Genomic DNA, 23,398 nt, shown 5'->3' on the forward strand with positions numbered 1-23,398 from the left:
AGTGCCTCTGTCTTCGGTGCCGCTGTCCTCAGTGTCTCTCTCCTCAGTGCCTCTGTCCTGTTTTGGATGTTCCAGTCTGATCACTATGTTACAGAAGGAAACTTTAATTGTTGTATTTTCAGTCCTCTGTCGTCGCTCCGTCAGTCGGACTCGTCTTACAGCGGCTCCTCCCTACACTCTCATTTGCATAAAGTGCCGCTAGAATTAAGTGCCCCCTTCGCTATTATTTGCATATGAGAATAGGAGCGATATAAAAAGGTACAAAAGAAAGTAATTCTAGAACTGATGTTTTCATTATATATTCAAATGCTCTGAGGATATGAAGATTTATGATGGTTGAGTTTAATAAATAACAATTGGGGTTAAGTCTGGTATCACCGTCAGTATGTTCCTGAGGCCGCTGGATGCGTCAGAGCAATTAACACCCCAGACTGGACTAACGGACCAATATACAAGAATAAACCGCACAACGGACTAACCGCGCTGCCCGGCAACGAGCAATCACCTACCTGACATTGGGGATTAACTGAGAGTTCTGTGTCCAGTTCAGTCTATTGTGGATATTTCGGCAATTAGCAAATGACTTTGTTGTGTTGGTCCGATATATTATTATATATATTATTAGTTCACAGTCACTTGTGTGAGGTGTTAAACTGCCTCATCCGACGCGACAGCTCAGAGATTTCTCCCAGAGATGATTCAATCTGATAAATGAGTAAATACTGGAAGAGATATTTCCTTTTAAAACATAATAAAGCCTAAAACCTACATTATTTGAAAATTAAATATTATGTTGTCAAATTCACACACACTATATGGACAAAAGTATTTGGACGCTTAACCATTACTCCAACAGGGACTGTAATGACATTGTATTCAAATACATATACTGTAATATGGAGCTGGTCCTCCCTTTGCAGTGATAACAGCTTCCACTCTTCTTGGGAGGCTTTCCACAAGATGTTAGAGTGTTACTGTTGGAATTTGTGCCCATTTATTCAGTAGAGCATTTATGAGGTCAGACACTGATGTTGGAGGAGAAGTCCTGGCTCGCAATCTCTGTTCCAGTTCACGCCAAAGGTGTTCAATCGGGTTGAGGTCCGGGCTCTGTATAGGCCAGTCAAGTTGGAAGCATAGCATTGTCCAAAATGACTTGGTATGCTGAAGCATTAAGATTGTCCTTCACTGGATATAAGGGGCCTAGCCCAAACCCTAAAAAACAACCCCATACCATTATCCCTCCTCCACCAAACTTTACAGTTGGTATAATGCAGTCAGGCAGGTAGCGTTCTCCCGGCATCCGCCAAACTCAGACTCACCCATCTGACTGCCAAACAGAGAAGTGTGATTCGTCACTCCACAGAACATGTTTCCACTGCTCCACAGTCCAGTGTCGGTGTGCTTTACACCACTCCATCTGACGCTTGGCATTGGTCTTGGTGATGTGAGGCTACATGCAGCTGCTCGGCCATGGAAACCCATCCATTAAGCTCCTGCCGCACAGTTTTTGTGCTTACATTAATGCCAGTGGAAGTTCAGAACTCTTCAGCTATGGATCAGCAGAGTGTTGGCGACTTCTACGCACCATGTGACCCCGCTCTGTGATTTTCCGTGGTCTTCCGCTTCATGGCTGATTTGCTGTTGTTCCTAAACGCTTCCACTTTCTAATACTATCACTTACAGTTGACCGTGGAATATCCAGCAGGGATGAAATTTACAAACCCTCTTATTGTAAAGGTGACATTCTATCACAGTACCATTGAAGTCACTGAGCTCTTCAGAATGACCCATTTTGTATACAAATGTTTGCGAGACTGCATAGCTAGGTGCTTGATTTTATACACCTCTGGCAACGGGTCTGATTGAAACACCTCAATTCAATAATTACCAGGTGTGGCCAAATACTTTTGTCCATATAGTGTATATACAGTATGCAAATATTCTTACAGAATCTAAGATCATTGGAATAGGAAACCTTATGCTTCCCAATACTGCAAAATGGACAATTGGAAAAAAACAGCACACCCAAAATCCAATCCCCATATACCTTAAAACATGAAACCCACAGTCCACCCTGATAATCTCCCCAATCCGCATCCTGCACGTACCTCATTCCACCCCGCAGATAATGATTGTGCCACGCCCCGACTGTCGTACTCCATGGGTATGTAAACTAGCAGTGAAAAAATTTTCACTACATAAAAATATTAACAACAAATTCACACTTTGGAAAGCTCGAGACACATAATATACCGAACTGTCCTCCGTCTCCTTCCTCTCTTCACTGTTCAAGACAGTGACACCTCTCGTTCTTATAAACCATATGCTGAAGGTCTCTCAGCCTCACCAATGCTGATGGTCTCTCAGTCTCTCCAATGCCGATGGTCTCTCAGTCTCTCCATTGCTGAAGGTCTCTCAGTATCTCCAATGCCGATGGTCTCTCAGTCTCTCCAATGCCAATGGTCTCTCAGTCTCTCCAATGCTGAAGGTCTCTCAGTCTCTCCAATGCCAATGGTCTCTCAGCCTCTCCAATGCTGAAGGTCTCGCAGTCTCTCCAATGCTGAAAGTCTCTCAGTCTCTCCAATGCCGATGGTCTCTCAGCCTCTCCAATGCTGAAGGTCTCTCAGTCTCTCCAATGCCGATGGTCTCTCAGTCTCTCCAATGCCGATGGTCTCTCAGTCTCTTCAATACCAATGTTCTCTCAGTCTCTCCAATGCCGAAGGTCTCTCAGTCTCTCCAATGCCGATTGTCTCTCAGCCTCTCCAATGCTAAAGGTCTCTCAGTCTCTCCAATGCTGAAGGTCTCTCGGTCTCTCCAATGCCGATGGTCTCTCGGTCTTTCCAATGCTAAAGGTCTCGCAGTCTCTCCAATGCCGATGGTCTCTCAGCCCCTCCAATGCTAAATGTCTTGCAGTCTCTCCAATGCTGAAGGTCTCTCAGTCTCTCCAATGCCGATGGTCTCTCAGTCTCTCCAATGCAGATGGTCTCTCAGTCTCTCCAATGCTGAAGGTCTCTCAGTCTCTCCAATGCCGATGGTCTCTCAGTCTCTTCAGTGTCGATGGTCTCCCAGTCTCACCAATGCTGAAGGTCTCTCAGTCTCTCCAATGCCGATGGTATCTCAGTCTCTTCAATGCCGATGGTCTCTCAGCCACTCCAATGCTGAAGGTCTCTCAGTCTCTCCAATGCTGAAGGTCTCCCAGTCTCTCCAATGCTGAAGGTCTCTCAGTCTCTCCAATGCCGATGGTCTCTCAGTCTCTTCAATGCCGATGGTCTCTCAGCCTCACCAATGATGATGGTCTCTCGGTCTCTCCTAGGCTGATGGTCATTTAGTCTCTCCTATGACGATGGTCTCTCAGTCTCTCCAAAGCCGATGGTCTCTCGGTCTCTCCAATGCCAATGGTCTCGGTCTCTCCTATGCCGATAGTCTCTCGGTCTCTCCTATGCCGATGGTCTCTCGGTCTCTCCTATGCCGATGGTCTCTCGGTCTCTCCTATGCCGATGGTCTCTCGGTCTCTCCTATGCCGATGGTCTCTCTGTCTCTCCTATGCCGATGGTCTCTCGGTCTCTCCTATGCCGATGGTCTCTCGGTCTCTCCAATGCCGATGGTCTCTCGGTCTCTCCAATGAAGATGGTCTCTCAGCCTCACCAATGATGATGGTCTCTCAGTCTCTCCTAGGCTGATGGTCATTTAGTCTCTCCTATGCCGATGGTCTCTTGGTCTCTCCAATGCTGATGGTCTCTCGGTCTCTCCAATGCCGATGGTCTCTCAGCCTCTCCAATGCTGATGGTCTCTCGGTCTCTCCATAACAGTAATACAACATCAAGAGATCTGATTTACAAACACATCTACAGGAGTGCGACTTCTAAACGTAATCAATCAAAATTAAACATACGACCAGTTTTTAGGTATAAGAAGGAGGATGATCAGGGAGAAGAGGAGGGGAAGGAGCGTTAAAGATTATTAAAGAGAAAGGGAAAGAAAAGAGGAAGAAAAAGAATGACAAATTTGAATTTAAGTAAAAGGGGAACAAGAGTGTAAAAGGGATCAGAAGGACCCCGAACCTTGTCGGAGAAATCTTAGGAGTTCTTGAGAATATCAGTCATGAATTCCACAGGTTGGGGGTTCCAGACCCGGCCTATGATGGTTGGAGGGGATCACCGGTAGGTTACTTCCAGTCAGAGAACAGGTGGGAGCTGAAACTATGAGCCCAACAAGAGGAAGGTTCGAGGCTCTGGGGGGACGATGAGTCGGAGGACAGCAAAGATCAAGTTCTTGATGTCTGGCCAGAAACGCTGGAGCTTTGGACAACACCACTGTATATTTATTAGGATTATCTTAATGTCTCCTGAACATAAAATACATTGTTACAGTAGCTCCTGATAGCATGCACACAAGACTGTCATCATTACTGATCAGGACTTAGACAAGCCCTGTAGCTGGAGCAAGAAACACGAATAACTGAGACACTTAGAGCTGGATTCGGATGTGGCTGCTTGAGTTTGGCGCGCCCTTACTGTACATTGACTACAGCAAATTGTGCTTTCCCCTTCATTCCCAGAACTGTAGGCTGTAATAAGTGCCCTTTGCGTATGAAGACGGAGCAGACGGCTGTGTTCACGGACGTATCTTCTGGTGAACAAGCCGTCTGCTCCGTCTTCAGGACGCAAAGGGGCTCTTAGTGGACGAGCCTACATTCTTGATGATAGGGGAAAGCACATGTGCTGTAGTCATGTACAGTAAGCTGCGCCAATCTCCAAGCAGCGCAGCAGTCCGGAATCCATCTCTAAGTGTCTCATTATTCATGTCATTTCTTGCTCCAGCTACTGGCTTGATCAAATCCTGATCAGTAATAAAAGGCTCTGTCAGAACGGGGAATGACTGCTCTCACTGCGCTGATTTAATGAATCTTCAGAGAGCTCGGACAGAAGTGTAATTTACCAAATCCAGTACATTTCCACGGCCAATTAATTAGAAAGGCTCGTTGAGAGGCTGAGCCTAGTAAATCAGATTTGGGAGCATTGGATGTTATATTATCTAATTGTGCCATGAACTCTCTCCTAAAATACATTTCCCTGGCTAGAAATGATCTGTATTTTGTAGAATGATTCTCTGTAACACAAATGCTCCCCCCCCCCTCCCCGGCATCTTCAGACATCAGACTCTGCCCTCCCCCAACCTTTGTATGAGATAAAATGAGCGCCCGGACCAGACAGTCCCGAGCGGGGGGGCGCTGATATCATTGCACATTGCCTTAGCAAAATTCATGTTTGTTATTATTTGGAAGGGGGGGGGGTCCTTGTACTTGCTCAGTGCGGCCGTCGTCTACACACGTTGTGGTAGCCATTGTACCAATACTCATAGGAATGGAGCCTATCAATTAACTAGGGAACAGTGACATCACCGAGGCATGAGGTACGAGGCACCACCAACTAGTTATCTGATAAATGGACAAGTCTGCCTCTGTTGTGTGTAGATGACTGATCATAAACTACGACACAATTTCCTGTATCGCTGACTCAATTTACCGCCACAATGTAAAGCACACTGGGTGGAACAATTCAGAATGCTGGACCCTGAATAAGGTGTGGCCTATCAGATGTGGGTGTGGCTATGGAAATCAGGGGTGTGGTTGGTTGGACGTTGGGCATATATTGGGGTAAGGATTCATTTCCTCATGACCGTCTGCCGTGACTGGGATCAGATGATTTCCTGCATCGTCATGACAAAAATTAAAATATTAAGTCTCAAGTCTGCCATCCATAAGTGTGGAACTGGCGGAGAGAACTCTACCTCTTGCCCTCCTAGATCTTCCTCTGACCTCTGATAGGAGCCCCTCCAATGCCGGGGGGTGGGACACACCCCTACGTGGCCACGCCCTCGTGTAGAGTCAGGGTGGCAATTGCAGAAGTTTGTATAAGAGGAGGGGGAGGCGCTGGGCGCAGTGATGGGGAACAGGAAACAGGTCGTCATTCTAGAAACACAATGTTGTTTTGCAGAGCAAAATTATAATGATACATTGGGGGGCGGGATTTTCAAATCCGTCCATTCCCAGAAAGACTTGAACTCTGCACTGGTTAAGAGCTAGTTAGACTGTAATTAGCCAATAAGCTGCAGCCCTAATCTAATTAATGCTCAGAACTGTAATTAGCCAATCAGCTGCAGTTGTGATCTAATTAATGCTCAGGTCTTTTATTAGCCAATCAGCTGCAGTTGTGATCTAATTAATGCTCAGGACAAAAATTAGCCAATCAGCTGCAGCCCTGATCTAATTAATGCTCAGGACTGTAATAATCCTGGTGTTGGTCTGGGTTATTTTATTAAACCTAAAAACCATTCTGGAGCTTTGTACGTTGTGTATCTGTAGAAGATCTGAGCCGGGATTCATTCATCCTATATCCGGACAGATGGAAACTTGTGTTACAATATTATATATAATGGTATAAGGAAAGCTTTAAAGAAGAAGATAACTGTATTTTTGGAAACCTGCGAATTAAATCCTTAATACTACAGGGAGCTGATGGGAATAATATTTTATTATTACAAAACCTTTGTACTTTCCCCAGTTTTATAAGCAACAGAAATGGTGACATGTTGGATCCAATGGTGAAATTACCGTGGGCACAGGGATGTGGCCCCTCTGGGGCCTGGACGAAAGGGGGGCCCCGGCAATTCTCCCCCTCCCAGGCCCCCACACAGCCACTCCACCAGACCACCCCTCTGCTCTGGATAGAGCAGACCTCCTCTGTCCTGGGTCGCTAATGCTCAGGACAGAGCGTAACTTAGAATTCTAGCGCCTGGGGCGAGAAAGACAAATGCCGCTCCCCTAGCCCTCAATTTTAACCAAATGAACCTAAAATATTCCTAAATTGCGCCCCCCTACAGCGTTGTGCCCTGGGCGGTCGCCCCTATCGCACAGCCCTAGTTATGGCCCTGGCTCAGGATACTTTCAGCTCTTTTCAGAGCAGAGCGGGGGCCCCGCAGGCTACAGCGGCATCTCTGGGCACCTACCCAAGTTTTGCTATGGGGCCCCTTCCCGGCCCGTGATTGGATGTGTGACCTATGTTAAGTCTTTCCTTTGTACCAGAGCGGTTCCCTTCTTCCCGCAACGCTGCGACAGGAGCCGCCACAATCTGGCCACACCCACCGCATCGTCCGTCCATGTGTAACCAGTATTGAAGAATGAATACAATAGGAGGGCTGACCTCACACATGCATGTTTACATACAACATGCAGACACATACAAGGGCGTTTCCTCCTTCACATGATGCTCTCAGAACGTTGGGTTTTCTGTCCGTTTACAGCGGTCGATCTGTCGACCAGAAAAATAGATCTAACGCCCTGCGATAAAACCTCCTCTATCCTGAATAGATGGAATATATATTCCATAGAGACAATAAAGATCAACGTGTAACTGGTCGCTCCAGAAGAACATTTGTTAAACAAGAATAACATGGACCAATCCTATATACAACTAAGAATTGTAGCTGCACCTAAGGGGTTAAGATTATCAGCAGAGAAAATAGAGTGATAACTGCACAAGTAAATATGTACAGAGGACGAGATGCTTCTCTGTTCTTTAATATTGTACCTGGGAGCGACTTATTGATAGAAGGATGCTTAGGAATATGAGACAACCAGATATAAACATCTGCCGCTCGCATTTTTTAATATCCTTCAACCACAATGGTCGTCAGGAAGTCCCTCGGGCTGCGGTTAGCTGTATATACATTGCTGTATAACTAACCAGCACCTGTGGGCTTATTTGTTTGCCAATTAGAAGTGAAGATGAATTAGTTTTCTGCAGTTTCTATTGTAGTGATTGAAGCTGCTGTTACTAAAACACTCTGTGTTGATACTTTGTATCCCGGATTACACTCGCAGAGATAACCGAGCGTGCACTGGAAGCTGTGTGCTTGTGTTATATTTCCGGGGGTCTGAGGGGGTGAAGATTACTAAGGTCAAAAGGTGGAAGTCTATTGTGATGTCAGCAGACAAAGGAAACATCAGTTGGTTTATTGCTGTTACCTGTAGAGCTTTGTATATGTTTAACTGCGCTATACCCTAAGATTCCATGTTGTGGTAACAGTAACGTATCCTATGATTAGTGATACAAGGTGTCTATTGGGCGCCTCGTGGAGACACGAGTGTGCGGTCACCTCCCGTGACCACCAGCGGAACTGCGCCATGGACGGAAGTGCACAGTCACCACCTACTTTCTATTTAGGACCACCCCTTTACTTAATCACCTTCTTAATTAATCACAAGGCTTCTATTTTTCTCCTAAACCACAGCCTGTTGGAGCCTCATTCTTCTACACGATATGAGACTAAGGGACCATTACGATCGCCACATGTGCACATTGCCATTTTTTTAATCACATTTACTTATCTTTAGTTTGTATTACATTTGGTGCTGTGTACGAAACATCTCAATCTGAGTATAGTCTGATATCTCTGAACTCAATCATCATCATTTTTATATAGCGCCACCAATTCCACAGCGTTGTACAGAGAATGTTTGTCATTCCCATCAGTCCCTGGCCCATAGGAGCTTACAGTCTAAATTCCCTCATTTATATTATTCCTTTATATTTATCATCCAGCAGATATCTTTTGGCAGATGGGCACGATAGAAATCCCCACTAGCTACCATTAATAGTTTGAACCAAGGGCTTATCGATGCCTCCATCATTTAATTACAATTAAAAATGGACCCAAACATGCAAAATAGTTATGGGACCTCACTCATCGGCATTTGTGCTGTAGATCAGTATTTTTGGAAGTTTCGCAGTGACCATTACAGTGTATTTAATACAATGTCAGGGGCAAACGCAGGATTTGTAGAGGGGGGTTTCCGCACCACCCCGCCAGTGGGCGTGACCAACATGCATGGGGGCGTGGTTATAATTTTAGACAGTGCTTGGCTGCTCTCCAACTCTTCCTATCCCCATAATATACATGGGCAATGCTGCATGCACTACTGCTAGGTGCACGCAGCTCTCCCTTTTCAAGCAGTGCCGTGTGAAGCTGGGGCAGGGTCCAGCCACCTCAATTATACAGTGCCCCAGGCTTGGAGGGGGTTTCCAGGCACTAGGAAAGCCCCCCCCCCTTGGTTTGCCTATGAATTGGAATCTCATATTACTAAATAGACACTGAAATACAAGTACAGCAGTGAGTATAGGTAAAATATCAATAGTTTGGAAGCACGAGGAGCTCTGACTATTAGTCGGTAAAGTCATTGTATTTATAAGCACGGCTGGATTAGTGGCTGTCTAGCGTTTCTATATCATACAGCGATCAGGAGATATGATGATAGTCCTTTCTGTATGCAGTCCTCACATTTGTGGAGTGAGATTATTTGGTTACAGTTAATATGTAAATCTATGTTTCAGTCGATATTGAACATAAGAGACGGCATCCAACCCGGTACTAGGAGAAAGGACCTTCATTACTGGTTATGTATCTCTCCTTGTTATTATTGTATTTATTTGTAGAGTCTGTTACATCATTCCACTGTAACAGGCATTTTATGTTGTCAATAATGTCATTGTCTAATTCTGCTCATCTGGTTAGTAATCGCAATTTATTTAGAGTTGATCATTGAAAATGGTAAATCGAGGGACTTAATTGGGCGAGAGGGTGGAAATCCATCATGTTGGATCTGGTTAATCTCACAAACGTAAAGACATGAATAAGTGTATTATGTCGTTGTTGTAAGGTCTTTACCTGGTAAACGAGTCGTTATGTTGCAGTAAGATTGTCACTAGCCTCCGTGTATATAACGCAAGCACTTCTCATTATTATCCTAAGCTTGATATTTAATTCTTAAAACAGTTTTTGGACATTCCGGTAATTTAGCAATAGGTGTGAATACCACCCAAGACTCCCCAACACCACTTAAAGGACCAATATTCTATCACTTTATTAATAAAAGATTAAAAAATGTAGCAATAAGTGAACCGCGGCTGCTTGATGTCACTTTAATCACTTGGTAACTCTAAACAAGGATGTTACCATTTTTCATAATAATTTAAGCCCTTGAGAAAAAAGGAGAAAAACAAACATTGCAAAGAACATTTTACTTTAGTCCTGAAAGTTGTCGACGTCGTCTAGAATGTAAAATCCATCCCCTCTATTTTCCTCACATTTCTCTTTTGGTTTAAATATGTTAGTGAGATGTAAGGTTTAAAATATTGTTCTACTTATCTACACCCATAGTATTCTGTCTTCTTAGGGAATAAGCTCAGAAAGTATTGTAATTATGATTTGTGGTAATTTCAGCATTACTATAGACGGCTCGTCAAGGTGTGATGTACAGATGTCCCCCAAAGGCTGATAGAGATGACTGTGAGTCTGGGAAGGGTTGTGTGGTGTTATGAAGAGGTCAGAGGACCGGCATGGGTGTTATAAAGAGGTCAGAGGACCGTCATGGGTGCTATGAAGAGGTCAGTTGACTGCCATGGGTGTTATGAAGAGGTTAGAGGACCGCAAAGGATTACCATGGGTGTTATGAAGTGGATAGAGGACCGCCACGGGTGTTATGAAGAGGTTAGAGAACCGCCACGGGTTTTATGAAGAGTTTTGAGAACCGCCATGGGTGTTATGAAGAGTTTTAAGAACCGCCATGGGTGTTATAAAGAGGTCAGAGGACCGCCATGGGTGTTATAAAGAGGTCAGAGGACCGGCATGGGTGTTATAAAGAGGTCAGAGGCCCACAATGGGTGCTATGGAGAGGTCAGATGACCGCCATGGGTGTTATAAAGAGGTCAGATGACCGCCATGGGTGTTATAAAGAGGTCAGATGACCGCCATGGGTGTTATAAAGAGGTCAGAGGACCGGCATGGGTGTTATAAAGAGGTCAGAGGACCGGCATGGGTGTTATAAAGAGGTCAGAGGCCCACAATGGGTGCTATGGAGAGGTCAGATGACCGCCATGGGTGTTATGAAGTGGATAGAGAACCGCCACGGGTATTATGAAGAGGTTAGAGAACCGCCACGGGTGTTATGAAGAGGTAAGATAACCGCCATGGGTGTTATGAAGAGTTTTAAGAACCGCCATGGGTGTTATAAAGAGGTCAGAGGACCGCCATGGGTGTTATAAAGAGGTCAGAGGACCGGCATGGGTGTTATAAAGAGGTCAGATGACCGCCATGGGTGTTATAAAGAGGTCAGATGACCGCCATGGGTGTTATAAAGAGGTCAGAGGACCGGCATGGGTGTTATAAAGAGGTCAGAGGACCGGCATGGGTGTTATAAAGAGGTCAGAGGCCCACAATGGGTGCTATGGAGAGGTCAGATGACCGCCATGGGTGTTATGAAGAGGTTAGAGAACCGCCACGGGTATTATGAAGAGTTTTGAGAACCGCCACGGGTGTTATGAAGTGGATAGAGAACCGCCACGGGTGTTATGAAGAGGTAAGATAACCGCCATGGGTGTTATGAAGAGTTTTAAGAACCGCCATGGGTGTTATGAAGAGGTTAGAGAACCGCCATGGGTGTTATGAAGTGGATAGAGGACCGCTACGGGTGTTATGAAGAGGTTAGAGAACCGCCACGGGTGTTATAAAGAGTTTTGAGAACCGCCACGGGTGTTATGAAGAGGTTAGAGAACCGCCATGGGTGTTATGAAGTGGATAGAGGACCGCTACGGGTGTTATGAAGAGTTTTGAGAACCGCTACGGGTGTTATGAAGAGTTTTGAGAACCGCCACGGGTGTTATGAAGAGGTTAGAGAACCGCCATGGGTGTTATGAAGAGGTTAGAGAACCGCCATGGGTGTTATGAAGTGGATAGAGGACCGCTACGGGTGTTATGAAGAGTTTTGAGAACCGCCACGGGTGTTATGAAGAGTTTTGAGAACCGCCACGGGTGTTATGAAGAGGTTAGAGAACCGCCATGGGTGTTATGAAGTGGATAGAGGACCGCTACGGGTGTTATGAAGAGTTTTGAGAACCGCTACGGGTGTTATGAAGAGTTTTGAGAACCGCCACGGGTGTTATGAAGAGGTTAGAGAACCGCCATGGGTGTTATGAAGAGTTTTGAGAACCGCCATGGGTGTTATGAAGGCCTCATATCATCAGTGTAGAGTTTTATTTATACATATTACACTTCGATCTTTGCTTGGTTATGAAGTTGCAACACAAGAACTAGAATCTGATAGGACACATTAAATACAACGCTCTCCAGCGAGGAATGTGCAACATAAAACTAAAATAAACAACACAAAGGTTCAAAACATCATATAACAAATAAACATAATAAATAACTATATATATATATATATATATATATATATATTGATTCATGCAGCACGACAAAGAATTTCATGGTTTTATTAATATATTTTGTAGGTACTTTTATGTCAATTTGATTTTCAATGCCAAGTCTGAGCAGTGGTTACAGAAGAACTGGACATTTTCTTGATTCATATTATAAAACTATATGGATGAGGAATAAATAGGACACATCAGGTGGGATCATTCCCAATGTGCAGATAAAACACAAAATGCGTTTCTGTTTTATACTGTTATGATTGTGTCGCACGTTATCAGCCTGACTTGTGTTCAGTCTCTTCGCATTTCTTGCGTGAAATGCACCAACTGCTGCTCAGACATGGACCTTACAGCCAAAGAACTCAATTTGCACCGACTACAGGTGTAATTCCGACTAATAGTGATGACTGACACCATAGAGTATTTGTATTTAAAACTAGATAGCAAAGAAAATGTATATGCCAGGAAGATAAACTAAGTAAACACATTCTAAGTACCGTATGCTTTAAGAACATCTTGATTTATGTATTTAATGTAAAAAAAAAATAGATTGATATTTGTATTGATGAATATACTGTTAAGAGTTATTCATTTACTTTATAATTACATTATTGTTTTGCATGTGATCTGATGGGATCTTATTGTACAGACACTTGTGAGTTTACCGCAGTCTGTTGTGTCGGTCTACGTCCAGCAAGTAACGTTTCCGCGAAGCGCACTTACACCCAGAATAAAATGGGAACGTATCTTGAGATCAGCTTGAATTTGAATATAGTCAGATCTACCCAGAAGTTCTGTGCTCTTGAGTAAAGAGCAAGTTGCCTGCAGGCTGCGTCGTACGTGAATCAGGTCCTATATCCGCAGTTGTGTCTCTTTGTGAGCCGCGACATGTTCTGTGTGCTGATGTCTACGCACCATGTGACAGCGTTCTTCTCTCCCGCGGTCCTCACTAATGAGAAGCTGGTTCCTTATTCTGAGTATGGGAAATGTTCTACAGCTCAATATGCTCGTACTACCCATCAGAGAATGCACATAGGTGTGAATCCATTTCCATGTTTTGAGTGTGAGCTTCACACAGAGACCAAATCTTCTTAGACATCAGAGCACTTACACAGTTGAGAAGCCTTTTTCATGCTCTGCATGTGGGAAATGTTTTACACATAATACCATTATTTTTCCTCATCAGAGAATTCACACAGGTGTGAAACCACTTCCAAGTTTTGAGTGTGGGAATTGTTTTGCATGGAAATCAAATCTTCTTAGACGTCAGAGCACTTACACAGTGGAGAAGCCTTTTTCATGCTCTGCATGTGGGAACTGTTTTAGAGTGTATTCACATCTTGTAGAACATCATAAATTTCACACAGGTAAGAAGAAGTGTGTGTATGTTTTATAAAAGTACTTTTCTTTTCCTGGGCAAAGAGGATGTCACTGTGAACATCTGTCTTATTGAAACTTAAGTTTGTGCTATATATATATATCACAAACAAGATCCTATATGATTTTGCTAATTACCTTGATTTCCAGTGGGCACGGATGTACCCCTACAAATTGTGAGGAACTCTTCATGGAATATTCACAGGTTTTCTGAGTAGGTGCAAAAGACTGGTGGTGGCCCAGTACCATCCAGCTTATGGTTGGCACACTCTATGGGAATCCTGCAGTCTGGATCTGTAAACTGCATCCGCGCAGCGGCTTGTAATCCGCACTTTAATACATCCCGTCCTTACACTCCAACTCAATTACCTAATTACCTGACGGTGTTCCTGATGCTAAACTACTGGAAGAACATGAAAGTGTTTTATGGGCAGCTATGCAAAAAAGGTAGTGTTATCCATAGCAACCAATCAGAATCTGCCATGGCTCAAGTACAGTTTAGAAAATGAAAGCAAACCTCTGATTGGTCGCTATAAGCCTCATTCCCGTTTCTACAGAACAGTTTTCAGAAATGTCGCTCGTGTTGTTTCATAGATTGGCTGTGCAGATAGCATTTATTGTACAGTATTTAGTGAAATATTTTATATTATAATAAGTTAACTTTTAGGTGTGTTTTGGGTAAATTCCACCTTTTGCACTCGCTGCACACATCTGTTTATACGTGGCGCCAAAACGCTCCCAAAGCAATTTGTAAATTCTGACGAATTTACCCATTATATGCTGGATTAGTAATTTTGGTGGACATAGTGAGAGGATTATTGGGTCCTAGGATTTAAATAGCCTATAAAAAACAGGGTTAATATCCAGCTATTGGTCTAATAAAACACAATCACAACCCACCTTTTCCAGCTGTTGAATCCCCTCTTCCACCGAACACACGGACACCAGTGTCCTGAGAGCCGGCAGGTACAGGCACTTAAAACGATCTTGTCTACAGATTTTGAATAGTGCAACAACAGCCCCTTCCTGCAAAACAATGACGCAGAACACAGTGGTAAATATAAATATATGCAATTACTCCGTACAAGCTGCCCAATGCTTGTGTCATACCTGAGCAATGATTTAACATACTGAGACGATGGTCACTACGACTCACAGTACACTCTTACAGCTTGCATTTGTAAGTATCACATTATCTTATATGACATTTACAGAGAAGAAGTCTACAGCTGCTTCAGCAGATGAATATCTCTGTACATGCTTTATGTCAGATGGGTGATCTCTTTACAAGCAATTTATTGTTTTTCTAAAATGACCGAGAAGAAGTTCTACAGCCCAGGAAATGTCCAGGAATATGGGATTATGGACGATGTCAGTAAAATGTGGAGTAAAAGAGAGGAGATTACAGTGAAAGGAAACTTGCATTTGTGGCCCCTACACCTGTAGAACATTGGTTACAGTAACGGCAGCTCCATCCAGCCTGGGGCACAGATGTATGACGACGATGATGATATAGATCCGCACCTTGTATATTTGTTATTGTAAAAAAAGTTTAAATCAGTAAAAAGAACATCCCCCTCCCAAAAATAGTAAACAGTACCAGTGCTTATAGCCTGGGCTCCCAACTGAGGGTTGATAAAAAGCATTGGATGCCCCATCATGCAGCGAGTGTCAGACCCGGCCTGGTCAGCACAGGGCTGAATTCACTGCTGGTACCTGGACTGCAAAATACCTGACCCCCCCTTCCCCGGGCAGTGGGGTTTGTGGTATTTTGAAAAAGATAAATATTATTGTCTGTGGAACTACAGGTCTCAGCAATACCAGGCAATCATTAACTAGAACTACAAGTGCCAGCATGCCAATGAGCGCCAGGGCCCAGTGGAACATGTACACATAATAGCAAATAAAAACATTGGGATTGATTGAAAATAAATGTGCGTTGGTTCACTTGTCTGTTTTATTGCTATTAGAGGTGGCAGTCCCCCGAGATACACTTATAGGCAAATTCCAATTTTTTTAATATACATTTTACTCCACAGTTGTTGATAAATGATACATATAATTGTGAGTTTGTTTCTACTCCACATTATAATGATTGGGTTTTCTATTGCTGTTACTCCACTTTGGGCTATCAGATGTAGAAATTGCAAACTCACCTCTAAGTGCCAGTCAGAGGCATCAACCTAATTAACCATGAAGTATCTATACATCCACCATATTCACACTTCTTACACTGATCCCACCAAACTCTCAATTTCCCTCCCAGGAGACGTAACAATAAGTACTTCTATACAAATAACTTACAGAAAATCCTTATCAGGAAATGTGTTAAACAGAAACATGCTCCCGATATAGAAAGTGACCCTGATGCTACAGACGGCTTAATAATGTGTCTGAAGTGGGCGCAATACGTTTATTTACACAATTGACTTTTAGCATTTCTAAATACCATGTTAATTAAAATTGATGCAAAAGTCAAACTGGGATTTGTATTAATTGAATCTGCTTCCCAGAACTGAGACATCGCTGCCTAATTATCAAGTCCTTATTATGTAAGATGCTAGAAGATGGTATTAATAGACGTTAGCTGTAAGTTATACACAAGCCTGAGCCATAGTTCATATGACGGCCGGATAACTGCTGACTGACGCTGAGCACAGGGTTTATATTCAGTTTACTAGGAAATAGTGGTACAGTGCCTCGTGCCTCAGTGATACAGTGCCTCGTGCCTCAGTGATACAGTGCCTCGTGCCTCAGTGATGTCAGCTTAGGATTGCACCTTTAAATAGATAAAATGAGGGACAGAAGTGTTAAAGTCTATCCTGCGGTTACCTGGGGGTGGTTTCATTCTGCAGACTGTAAAATAAAACAAAAAAACCTTTCTGATCATTGTAGTATTATTATTATTATTATTATTATTATTATTAATAATATTATTATTATTATTAATAATAATATTATTATTATTATTATTATTATTATTATATTATTATTATATTATATTATATATCTATTGAGATATTCTGATCCCTCAGCAATTCTGAATATTAAAAGTTGCTTAGAATGATTAGTGTGAAGCCAGAGACTGAGGACAAGAAGTAAATATTATGATGACGGAATTGTATCACAGAATTTAATATATTTTGCAAATACATTTGAATGACGGTTTGTTTGTCTATGTACTTGGGATCCCAGAAATATGTGTTTATCGCAGACTGGGTGTAAGACGAAGCTCTCACATTAACCCATCACATGTTGCTGTGTTTATGTAACTGTGCAGCTGTGTGTAACAGTGAGTACTTAATACCTAGTACTACTAAGTGTTATTAATGGTATTAAAAACATGTAATGTTTATATATATTAATTCCATCTGCAAGTACTCAGGTCTGTCCTGTGCGTCTCTCTGAGTTACAGGTATATTATGAGTATTAGTACCCTGGGCGTAATGCTAAATCGATGGACCCCATAGCAAAACTTGGGCTGTGGTGACGAAATGTGTACGATCCTCTCTTGTTCTGGAACTGAAATTGGTAAAGACTACACATGTCCTGCCCCCGTACATATCAGAAGAGCTGGTCGTAATGGTGGAGTGGTTGGGTCGCCAATTGTAAACCGTGCAAAAGCTAAAGTCCTGCACCCCTGACGGCATCACTGCGTAATTGTGGTTCCTATGGATCTATTCAGTTTCCTAAGAACAGTAGCTGGTGTTAGTGGCTGTGCATACTGCTGCTGGTGTCAGTAACCACTGTGTCACTGTGCTGCTGGTGTCAATAACCACTGTGTCACTGTGCTGCTGGTGTCGGTAACCACTGTGTCACTGTGCTGCTGGTGTCAGTAACCACTGTGTCACTGTGCTGCTGGTGTCAGGAACCACTGTGTCACTGTGCTGCTGGTGTCCATAACTACTGTGTCATCGTGCTGCTGGTGTCCATAACTACTGTGTTACTGTGCAGCTGATGCCGGTAACTACTGTGTCACCGTGCTGCTGGTGTCGGTAACCACTGTGTCACTGTGCTGCTGGTGTCAGTAACCACTGTGTCACTGTGCTGCTGGTGTCCATAACTACTGTGTTACTGTGCAGCTGATGTTGGTAACTACTGTGTCACCGTGCTGCTGGTGTCAGTAACCACTGTGTCACTGTGCTGCTGGTGTCCATAACTACTGTGTTACTGTGCAGCTGATGTCGGTAACTACTGTGTCACTATGCAGCTGATGTCGGTAACCACTGTGTCACTGTGCTGCTGGTGTCGGTAACCACTGTGTCACTGTGCTGCTGGTGTCGGTAACCACTGTGTCACCATGCTGCTGGTGTCGGTAACCACTGTGTCACTGTGCTGCTGGTGTCGGTAACCACTGTGTCACCATGCTGCTGGTGTCGATAACCACTGTGTCACTGTGCTGCTGGTGTCGGTAACCACTGTGTCACTGTGCTGCTGGTGTCGGTAACCACTGTGTCACTGTGCTGCTGGTGTCGGTAACCACTGTGTCACCATGCTGCTGGTGTCGATAACCACTGTGTCACTGTGCTGCTGGTGTCGGTAACCACTGTGTCACTGTGCTGCTGGTGTCGGTAACCACTGTGTCACCATGCTGCTGGTGTCAGTAACCACTGTGTCACCGTGCTGCTGGTGTCACCGTAATAAGGTGAAACTGTTACCTACACCGACTTATCGTGGTAATTCAGGTGCATCAAGAGTCTGAATAATGGAAGAATAACACATTTGTTCTGGGGGGAAAGGGGGACGGACCTTAGAAAATGGGGCCACATGAGAGTCCTCATGTCTGTAAGCTGATAACACAGCTGCCTCTGGGGTGTGTATGTGACCTCTACTAACACAATGGATGGTTCATGCTGGATGAGTACATTATAGTGTGTTTATTATTTAATGAGCGCTGTGAATACTGGGAGGGGAACCTGATATTGTGACTGGGACCGGGAATCCCATGTACAGTACTCGCTGCCTCTGCTGATCTCCAGACATCTCACAGAAGCCATCACAGGAAGCACAAAGCGTCACCTGGAGCCGCCGACCAGGATAAATGTTCTGTCTACATCTTCCAATCAAAACATCCGTCCAGCCGACCATCTACAAAGGGTATCTGGTATTACTGGGCCCACCTGATATTCAGAAGGTGACATCTTTATTTACAAATCGATTCAAATAAATTGTTTTCCACACAAATTCCAAATGCAAACAATGAGTCTGTACTGCGTGGCTCCGAGCCGTTATCTGTTTACAGATGTGATAGTCACTGCCGTCCACAGCTCAACTTTACACAACTTCCAAAGAAACTCACACAAAGCGGCTCAACACTTCAATCAGATAAAGGTGCAATTCAATTGTTTTTTTTTACCCTAATACATGTCTCTTCCTCTATTATCAGGACATTTAATCCCATAGATTGTAAACTTGTGAGCAGGGCCCTCTTACCTCTCTGTCTGTATTACCCAGTATTGTTTTATTACTGTTTGTTCCCAATTGTAAAGCGCTACGGAATATGTTGGTGCTATATAAATAAATGATGATGATGATGACATTTCCCGGTATGGGGGTAATAACCAGGCTGCATCTTAGTTACAAATAAATCTTCAGTGTTTTGAATGATCACACCACAGAGCGAAAGGACTGTGCTAGTTTTATAGGACTGCAGATTTGTGAGCAGATTGTGCGATGATTGACGGACCTGGGCGTATGGCGGCGGTCCTATTATGTGTTGCATAAGTGCACAATCCACAGGTGTTTAAACAACTTAGCAGCATACTCGCAACTGTCTTGATTTAGGGGACACAATCTCACTTTTTCTGACTTTTATCTTGCTGCCAGGACTATTGGGTGGTGTCCTCACCGGAGTGGGCGGTGGTTTTTAGTGCGATCTAGTACTTCAGAGGCGCTAGACACGCCCCCGTGTATCGGGCGTGATGCCACCAAGCCCTTTTTCCTGATTGACAAACATAAAATGCTGTGAGCTATGTACACAGCCGCTTCCCCGGATCATCCACGTAGGATACACATAGGATACACGTCATACTGTCTAGGGAGACGTGGAGCACTACAATCCCCATCATTTAGCTTAGGAGTCACTTTTACCTTTGCAGTCTGGCTGGGCCGAAAAGCAAAATGTAGACTTAACCTCATGTATCAAATTCCCATTGTCCCATAGACTGTAAGCTTACGAGCAGGGTCCTCTCACCTCTTTGTCTGTTTTACCCAGTTTGTTTATTAGTTTACTGTGTTTGTCCCCGATTGTAAAGCGCTACGGAATATGTTGGCGCTATATAAATAAATAAATGATGATGATGATGATACTTGCACACTGGAGAACCCAGAGGGGAAGGGAGTTGCAATTGTGGAGGGGGCAGAGCACCGTGGAACGTGTCATTTTTGCCCTTCCCCACACTGAGAAATGATGCAATCACATCGCTTGGGGGAAGGATAGAATTAAACAGATTTGCGTCAGATTGCGTCACTTCATTAGGAAGAGGGCAGGATGTGGGGAATGGTCTGCTCTCCTGACAGTCTGGGAGACCTATCTGGAAGTCTCCCGGCTATTCCAGGAGAGTGGGTAGGTATGTCCTCATGTCATTTTACAGAATGTGATATTAGTTTAAATTTTTACATCTCAGATCCCCTTTTAAATATATATTAACTTGTAAACAAAAATGGATGGTAACAGCCTATACTGAAAAGTAGAGACAAATCTTTATTTATTTGAAGTTCCTGATTTGTTAAATGCCCCTGAATGTTACTCCATCAGAATCAACTAAGTCACTTGTCCCAATTAGACTCAAATCCTGTATAATTTATATAAATACAGGCATGTTAATCCAGGTGTTTCAAAAAACAGGAAATTAAAACAATTTTAGATTTTTCACTTGAACTGAAGACCGCACCCACACCCCTCCCTTATCCCGAACTTACATTAAACTTACATATTGGTGAAATGGAGAAGGGGGTGGTAATACGAGATCTGTTTCCACTCATGCAAGATGACTGATAAAGGACCATGAACTTCCCAATGACGGCTCAGATGTGTTTTTTTATGAACCAGGAAAAATATACAGAAAGTCATGAATCTTGATATGTGCGGCGTACGTCTCACTATCACCCAATGCCCCTCACAGGTGTCGTTCAGAAACTTTGGACACTGTTCACACCCCTAGGCAACTTTGGTACAGAAACAGAACTAGATTAGTGGCAAACTGACACTGATAATTACAGCCACGTTGCCATTTCTTAATTACTTTTCTCTTTTTCTAATATAACTCTGCCCCCTCCACCGTCTGAACTTTTATTTCAATGTGAAATTGCGCCCTCTATCTACCTTGTCTTGACTACCCCCTGTCTGTCCTAACTTACACCTCTGTGACCCCCAATTAAATAGTCATTCACAATCAATTTGAATTAGCAGAATTTTAAACAAAACATATGATCTAAACTCACATCTAACTCAGAATAGCAGCAGAAAATGATGAATTTCAGTTCAGAGCGGCTACTGATAGAAGTTTTTAAAGTCGTGGAGTAGAAGTTATGAGAATTTCAAATGCAATTACTAAACTACATTATATCGGCCAAAATATTACAAATCATTCCTGATTCCTCCATAATTCAGTGAAAAAACTGAAGCTTCTAGAGAGCTGTCCAGTGTCGTTGCTGGTGAATTTGGCAACTATCCATTGTGAAATGGAAATTATATTCTAAAAATAAATCCTACGTGTAATAGTGGAATTATACATGTAACGTTGTATTGCGTACATGCTATTCCTTGTTATCTCCTTGTCACATAAATTTCTTTGTAAAGTTATTGTTTGTCTAGTACTAGTTCATTATGCAAACTAAAACGATGATGGGCGAGTTGGGTGTACGTCCGTTTGTAAAATATGCACAATTGTACTGCACATGACCACATAAAGCGCACTCTTACGTTCGTGGGGGTGTATGTATCTCAGACATAAACCTTGTGAACGTGCTACTATGAATGCCTGTGTCCAGCTTAGTATAAGCCCCAAACGCTCCAACCACCGGTGTCCTTGCTTGTCACAGGTGACTCTCAGGCTTAGAAGAATATGCCGCACAGAAAAATATATTTCTTCCAAACACCTGAAATCTTCATCTCATAAACATTTGTTCTGTAGCTTCTAGCACGCTCCTGTAACCAGCTCTCCTCTCTCTTAGGGTCCACTGATTATATTACTATATAGAGAGGGATAGTACCATCTAGATGTCCATTATCTGATTAATCTGATACAAAACTTTGCTGCCAGTCCTGACCATACCACAAATTGCCCAAATGGCTTCAATGTAACCTGTTTCATCCTGATTTGTTCATGCCCATTGTCTGTATATCGTGACTGCGCTGCGTATACACCACCGGACCTGAAGTGGAAATACCCAGTACCCAGATTCCTATCATATAGGAACGAGGAGGAATGAAATGCGTAGGACCACTAAGGTTTGTCCTCAGCAGTCAGATGAGCTGAGAAGGCATTAAACAATCTTTGTAGATACATTATAACCAGGGCCGTTCCTTCCATGAGGCGAGATGAGGAGGTTGTCTCTGAAGGAACAATTTCCAGGGTGCATTCCTCACTCACCCCTCAGTGTCCCCGAGCAATGATCAGCAGTCAGGGATAAGAGGTACGGGGAGGGGGGGGGTAATTCCTCTTTCTAATCAGTCACTGTGCCTGTTCTATGAACTAACATTGAGGTTGTAGTGTTTACACATCCATCACTGCTTCCACACTGACTGGTACTGAGTGTGAACCCTCAGGATTCTGCACTCTGACAGCTCCGCCCACTATCTCACAGTCAGAGGGAAGCTGTTTCCATGGCAACAGAATGCTTTGTTCTGACTGGTATTTAGAAGCGAAAATTGTTACCTGTTTATGCTGAGAAAGTGTCGACTATAAAATCACTCTCTGACTAAACAAGTCTGAATATAAGACAATACACCTCACATTATACTAAGACACAAAACTATGTTTTTGACTTTAATTCGCCTCTGTTACATTCACTGATAATGGGGATCATTAATTGTGAATTTCAATTATCCATTTCACCTGGTTACATCTATAAACTGAAATAAAAGTCTGTACAATGCCCAGAACTCTGCCATCTTCAGCTGGGTATACACAATACATATTGGTCTTAGTTACAGTTTAATGTGATATCTCCCCCAGCAGAACACTGAGCAATATTCTTCAGTAGATGATTGTTGTTTAAAAGATCATTTCATCCATCACCCTCAGAGATGTAATCTCATTTTAAATGTTGGGTCACCGCATTCATGCGCTCATTCTGGGAGAGTCACGCTGGGTCCGGTCATTATTTAAACTGCAAAACACTCAGAAGTTCATTGAGAGACCAGAAAACAATTAAAGAATCTATTTTTGAATCAGGTCCTCAACTGTCTTAAATGATTCTGATTCTCTACAAATATCATCACTCGGGACCTATGGAAACTTCTATTACATGACTTTCTGCGACTTCGGGAAAACTGTTTAACTCCTACACTCCAGGGTAAAATTGTCATTGAACGCAGGGCAACCTGGAAATGTTTCACAGGACGAGGCAGATTAGGTGTTAATCTGTGAGAAACACTCTTCTATAATAGGTACATAGCAGTAACATTGTATGTTTTATGTAATGAGTATTGAAGGAATGGGGAACAGACTCTGCTCCTATATTATATAAAATGAAAAGTATGTTTGTAAAAATATCATTCTCCTCTGTGGATACAATGTAATTCT

General features: G+C 43.2%; 1 protein-coding gene across 1 annotated transcript in view; it reads right to left on the reverse strand.

Annotated features, from left to right (window-relative positions):
- INSC (INSC spindle orientation adaptor protein) overlaps positions 1-23,398 on the reverse strand; it is a 119,985-nt gene that overhangs the window by 28,856 nt on the left and 67,731 nt on the right. The window contains exon 7 of the mRNA XM_075187405.1: positions 14,550-14,675. Coding sequence (XP_075043506.1) covers positions 14,550-14,675 — 126 coding nt within the window. The remainder of the gene's footprint in view (positions 1-14,549; positions 14,676-23,398) is intronic.

This window comes from Mixophyes fleayi, chromosome 10 (assembly GCF_038048845.1).
Source record: "Mixophyes fleayi isolate aMixFle1 chromosome 10, aMixFle1.hap1, whole genome shotgun sequence".
NCBI lineage: Eukaryota > Metazoa > Chordata > Amphibia > Anura > Limnodynastidae > Mixophyes > Mixophyes fleayi.